At 32.8% G+C, this 6,935-nt stretch overlaps 1 protein-coding gene across 1 annotated transcript in view; it reads right to left on the bottom strand.

Moving 5' to 3' along the window:
- LOC109834456 (stress-associated endoplasmic reticulum protein 2-like) overlaps positions 1-3,487 on the bottom strand; it is an 8,084-nt gene extending 4,597 nt beyond the window's left edge. Inside the window, exon 1 of the mRNA XM_020402475.1 lies at positions 3,380-3,487. Coding sequence (XP_020258064.1) covers positions 3,380-3,382 — 3 coding nt within the window. The 5' untranslated portion in view covers positions 3,383-3,487. The remainder of the gene's footprint in view (positions 1-3,379) is intronic.

Genomic DNA, 6,935 nt, shown 5'->3' with positions numbered 1-6,935 from the left:
TTGGGCTATAATGTGGGTACAATCCCTATTTAATATACTGGGGTCCCTATGGTTTGCAAGAGCCAAGAGGTTGTCAGTGATTGAGTGTATTGCTTTAAATCTAAGATCACTTGCAAATTTCAGCTTTGGCAATCAAAGAAAATATCTTTCGGTGGGAGACCTCAGTTAATAAAATCTGTCATCTTTGGTGTTCAATCATATTGGACCAGTGCACATGTGTTGCCTAAGAAAATTCTGAAGAGTAGATGAGATGTGTAGGAGGTTCATTTGTGGTTGTGCTCATGACTCAAGGAAAATCTCTCTGTGTCTCCTGGGATACAGTTTGGCAGGACACTAAGAAGGGGGACCTGGGTATTTTCTCATCTGTTCTACAGAGCAAGACGGCAACTATTATACTCTTATGGGCAATAAGCGAGAAGAAAGATAATCTCGAGATCAAATGGGTTAGTGAAAATTACTTAAAAAGAAGTATCTATAGACTATTTGGGAAGTTCAAGTCAAAGTTAATAATTCACGGGTTTGGAGGCAGCTGATCAAAATGAGATATTTTGCTGATCAAGTGGGGTTCAAAGGACAATGTGCTGGAGCAGTCTAAGGCATAGCAATGTAATGGAGTTTTTAAAAAGGTTAATTGCGAACAGACCCCCTGTAGTATCAGTCAGTAGCAAGAGGCCACCTATAGTTCTACTTGTTGTGATTAGACCCCCTATAGTTTTACTTATTGCAAAAAGACCCCTTGTAGTATTGGCGCAAGTGCAAATACACCACCTTAGTGAACTTTTTCGGCTCTTTTAAAGTTCAAAAAAAAATAGCAATTTGGTGTCTATACTCACCAATAGAAATATAGGAGGTATATCCACCTCAAACACTTTTGACGATTTTAAGGGTAAAAAAATTATTACGCGGGGGGTCTATGTGCAATAAGTACAACTACAGAGGGTCTCTTTTCAACAAATAAAACTACAGGGGTTCTCTTTACAATTAGATCATACTATAGGGGGTTTGTTCGCAATTAACTCCTTTCTCAAATCTCATATGCATACCATGGCCTTGTCAACTATGCCACTAAAGTTGATTGGCATCCTACTATACTATTTGGCATAAAAGTAGTGTTCCAAAGCATGTCTTTACTTTGTGGTTAGTGGCTAATCAAAGGCTCCTAACACAATATAGGATGTATAGAATGGGGATTATTCTTATTCATACTAATTAACGCTTATTAAGTGATAATGGCCTGGAGTCTCATCTTCAGCTTTTCTTTTCATGTTCATTTTCAAGGGAGGTTTGTTGTTCAATCATAAAGTAGATAGGTTTTTCTTGGAGGTCTTGTCAATGGCCCAGATTGCTTCAGTTGTTCAATGTCAATATGAGGAGTAATAACTATAAGAATGTGGCTAAAAAGATTGAGTTAGCAGTTTACGGTTTGGACCGAGAGGAACTTGCGGTTGCATACCCAGGTGAAGCATAGTAAAGAGATGGTAATCGAAGAGGTTAAAATATGGATTCTAACAGTTCTTTTAAATTACTCTACTCCTGTTGAATTCAAATTTTGGATAGAGAGACTATGTTTGTGAGTGAGTATGTTTTGTATTAGCTGTTCTAGTATGAGTTTCTCAGTTAAAGGATGTATATAATGCACCGCAATTGTAAGGCTTATTTGGTGAATGAATAAAGTACTTTGTATGTTTTACTTTGTGTTTTGTATTAGCTGTTCTAGTGTGAGTTTCTCAGTTAGAGAATGTATATGATGCGCTGCAATTGCAATGCTTACCTTGTGAACGAATAAAATACTTTTTCATTGACCGAAAACATTTACCAATACATGATGCTATAAACAAAACCAGGAAAAAAAAGTTGTATGAAAGAAACAAAACCAGGGGGAAAAGTTTTACTGTAACTCTACATTAAGAAAAGAATCAATCTCTTAAAAGTAGGTCATGGATGTACTTTTGACCATCATCAGATGCTGCCTCTCCCTTCACACTGGTATGATATGGAAGATAAATACCCATATCGGCATGTTATAGGTCGTTGCTCAGAACCAATCATGATTTCGTTAGATATAATGTAATTAATTATATGAATATCCCGCTAGTAAAATAAAGAAAAAAAGTATAAATAACAAAAAACTGAGCCCTAAGTGCTTCTTTGTCACCCCTACTTTCTCAGCAACTCCACAACATTAATATTAGAAACATTAATCTTTTAAATTACATAAATTCTCCACTAAGATGAAGCTTTGTTAACACCAATCCTAACCCACTAGTAGTACTCCAGTAGTCTTCCTACATGTGCACGCCCACCCACCCGCCACCCACAAACTACCCAAAAGAAACAGAAAACACAAAAAAATTGTAGATCGATTTTTATTCACAATTAACAATATGCACAACTATAAAAAAGGGTGTTATTTCACAGCTTCTATTAGATGGAAAATTTCCCTTTGTCAATAAACATCATAAAAATTCTTAATTTCCTCTTCTTGTAGCTTTGCAATTTTGGTGCTTCGTAAACTATGCGAAGGTCACTAAACTATGTGAAGGTGTAGGAAGCACCGAAACTGGGAAGCACCGAAACTAGTTAATGTTTTTTAGAGGGGAAATTCCAAAAGCTCCCTAAACTAAGTTAAGGTCTAGGAAGCACGGAAACTTGTGAATGCAATTAATTTTTTAATTTAGAGAGCTTATGGACATTCTGAGAATCCGAGATGTGGAGTAAAACATCATAAGAACACCTAATTTCCTCATCTTGTAGCTTCGTAGTCCTTGCAAGGCCGAGTTATGACTTCATTTCCTTCGGATAACTTAATTTCAAACAAAATTTGATTTACAACATTTCTCCAGTAATTCTACTTGTATTATCTTTACGGTTAGCTTAGCTCTACCTATTCATTAACGACAACTGTGCATTTAGCAAAGTAATTTATTCAAAAAAAAAAGGCTCATATGGTAATAGTTCCACACAAATGTGCTATGCTAATATTTAAATGATATTCTTACAAAATATAGGGGTTTTGTTATTTTTTTCCCAAAACCAATTCCATAGATATAGAAAATTCCACACAAAATAATCCAAAGCAAATAGATCTACACGCAAATCGTGTTCAAATGACAGCACCCATCACTAATTAACACATATAATGAACTGAATTAACTAATAAGAGCAGATCTAATCGAATTCGTCATCAGACCTGACCAGACCCAAGGAAAGGATCCAGATTCCTAATGATAATTATCAATTAGATCAGTGAAAACTAAGAACCGATCCAAACGCCAACTAAATCTATACTTGAACATCTATCAAATTAATTGCGTACTATCCGAATTTGATGAGAAAATTACAGAGATCCAGGGTTTAGAGAGGGAGGGAGATCGCTTACCATCTTCTCCTGAAAGGACGCGGAAACGACGGAGAGCAAGCGAGAAAAATAGAGTTTTTCCTCTCTCTCTCTTTTTGTCGGGCTGTTTCGATTCTCAGTTTATACCGAGGCTAATTTATACTGATCCGCGGGTTTTCGTAGACCCCAACGGTTTCGGCTGACGCTGTGTTGACCAATAGTCTCGCGCCACGCGCCACGAAGCTCCCGAGTCACTTGGGTACGAGTTTAGGTGCTTCAGTTGGTTTGGCCGGAATGACGCGGTTTTATTATGTTTGGCATTATTTGAAAGAAAAATATTTTCTTTGGATACCCGTAGTTTTACTTGTTTCTATGGTGTTTTTCTCAAAAAACAAAACACCATGCGTTTACAAACCATGATATTTTTTGAGCTAAATCATCCTCAAACCAAAAACACAACACTTATTTCAAAACACATTTTAGACGTTTTAAATTTGGTGTTTTGGTTTTGAGTTTGAGGAGGTATTAATATAAAAACTAACATAATATATTAAATATAGGTAATATATAGTTATTTTCAACATACTTATTATATTATACTATATTATATTATAATTAAAAAAATCTACTATATTAGTAATATTTATTAAATAATATAAATATATAATAATTAAAAGGGAAAAATTCTTCTAGCCCCCAAAACCCAAAAAAAACGTGCTCCTCCCCCAAGACTTTGTCAACGGGTGCTTTGCCCCTAAAAATAAAGATTTTGTTCTCTGAGCCCCAAAACACAAAACCCAAGAGATTAAAATATGTGAAGACCATAATACACTTCTCTCTCTCTCTCTCTCTCTCTCTCTTTATCATGATGTACTGAGATGATAGTTAAAATGATTGATGGAGATTATTTTATTATTTTCGTTGTTGATGAGGGGAACTAATTGTTTGTATTGGGAGATTGTTATAGTTAAGGGTTAATTATTAATGTTACGGGTCAATTGTTAAGGTTATGGATCCTCTCTCTCTCTCTCTCTCTCTCTCTCTCTATCATGATGTTACTATGATGATGTTGAAATGATTGAAGGAGATTATTATTTTATTATTTTTATTTTTTATTATTTTCGTTGTTGATGAGAAAACTAATTGTTTTTGTTTGTATTGGAAGATTGTTAAGGTTACGGGTTAATTGTTAATGTTACGGGTTTATAAGGTTACGGGTTAATTGTTACGTTTATGGATCAGTTGTTAAGGTTACGGATCAGTTGTTAAGGTTATGAATCGGTTGTTAAGTTTACGGGTTGGGTGTGAATGTTACACGTTGAGATATATATGTATATATATTTTGAGTGGAATGAATAGTTTGGGTCACCTAGCCTAGTGGTAAAGTTTAGGAGTTTGGACAAAAGGTTAGTGGTTCAAACCCCTACAGCCACAATATTTTTAGAATATTTGTTGTTAAGGATAATGGTTGATTGTGAAGGTTACGGGTTGGTTGTTTATGTTACGAGTTTGTTGTTAAGGATATGCGTTGGTTGTGAATGTTACGCTTTAGTTATGAAGTTAACCTACACAACAAACCCGTAACCTTAACAACCAACCCGTAACATTCACAACTAACCCGTAATATTTGCAACCAACCATTATCCTTAACAATGAATATTCTAAAAACCCATAACGGGTTAGTTGTGAAGGTTACGGGTTGGTTGTTAAAGTTACGAGTTTATTGTTAAGGTTACGGGTTTGTTGTTAAGTTTACGAGTTTGTTATGTAGGTTAACTTCACAACCCAAGCGTAACATTCACAACCAACGCATATCCTTAACAACAAACCCGTAACCTTAATAACAAACTTGTAACATTAACAACCAATCTGTAACCTTCACAATCAACCATTATCCTTAACAACGAATATTCTAAAAATATTGTGGCTGGAGGGGGTTGAACCCTATGAACCCCTAACCTCTTGTCCAAACTCCCAAACTTTACCACTGGGCCAAGTGACCCAAACTATTCATTCCACTCAAAATATATATACATATATATATCCCAATGTGTAACCTTCACAACCAACACGTAAACTTAACAACCGATCCATAACCTTAACAATTGACCCGTAACCTTAACAACCGATCCATAACCTAACAATTAACCCGTAACCTTAACAATTAAACCCGTAATCTTAACAATTAACCTGTAACCTTAACAATCTCCCAATACAAACAAAAATAATTAGTTTCCTCATCAACAATAAAAATAATAAAAAATAAAAATAATAAAATAACAATACAAACAAAAATAATTAGTTTCCTCATCAACAATAAAAATAATAAAAAATAAAAATAATAAAATAACAATCCCCTTCAATCATTTCAACATCATCACCAACAATAAAAATAATAAAAAATAAAAATAATAAAATAACAATCCCCTTCAATCATTTCAACATCATCAAAGTAACATCATGATAGAGAGAGAGAGAGAGAGAGAGAGAGAAGGGATCCATAACCTTAGCAATTGGCCCGTAATCTTAACAATTAACTCGTAACATTAACAATTAACCCTTAACTTTAACAATCTCCCAATACAAACAGTTAGTTCCCCTTATCAACAACGAAAATATTAAAAAACAAAAATAATAAAATAATCCCCATCAAATATTTCGACTATCATCTCAGTACATCATGATAAAAAGAGAGAGAGAGAGAAGGGTATTATGGTCTTCACATATTTTAATCTCTTGGGTTTTGTATTTTGGGGGCTCAAAGAATAAAATATTTTTTTTGAGGGCAAAACACCTGTTGACGAAGTCTTGGGGGGGAAGCATGTTTTCTTAGCTTTTGGGGGTTGGAAGCATTTTCCCCTAATTAAAATATCTTATAATAATATAATAATATAAAAATAATATATTTATAATATAATAATATTAATTTATATCTAAAATTTTTATAGTATTATTAATAAACTCTAACATATTAGAAACTATAATATATTATATAATATTAAAATATTTGTAATATATAAATTTATTAATAATATAGTAGTAAGTATAATAATAATTATAAAACAATATAACTCATTAAAATACAATATAATATTATAATACATTATACAATATTATATTATATTATATTAATACTTATAATAATATAATAATATAAACTAAATATTATAACATTTTATTTATAATATATTTTATTATAATTAATGTATAATATATTAATAATATGTTTAATATTAATGTTGTAATAGTTCAAACTAATGTTGAACAAAAACACTCAACATGGTGTTTTGAAAATACTTTAAGGGAAAAACACAACACCATGATGTTTTTTTTTACAAAAACATAATATGAAAAACACCATAGTATACAAACGAAGCCTAGATGTTTTGGAGTTTTTCTTCAATTAATAAGTAAAAATAAAAAATAAATCTGGCACCAAAACGTCAGTTATTTCAAATTGTACCCTTAGTCATCTATCATTTTTGGGATAAGGCGGATGTGTGAGAAAGGAGTGCAAAGAGATTCAATCTTATAAGAGAGAACTGTACGAATAATGTGAACTATATAATAAGCTTAGAAATCATATTATATTTGAATG

Source organism: Asparagus officinalis, chromosome 3 (genome assembly GCF_001876935.1).
Source record: "Asparagus officinalis chromosome 3, Aspof.V1, whole genome shotgun sequence".
In the NCBI taxonomy this organism is placed as follows: Eukaryota; Viridiplantae; Streptophyta; class Magnoliopsida; order Asparagales; family Asparagaceae; genus Asparagus; species Asparagus officinalis.
This window is presented reverse-complemented; position numbering and strand designations above follow the sequence as displayed.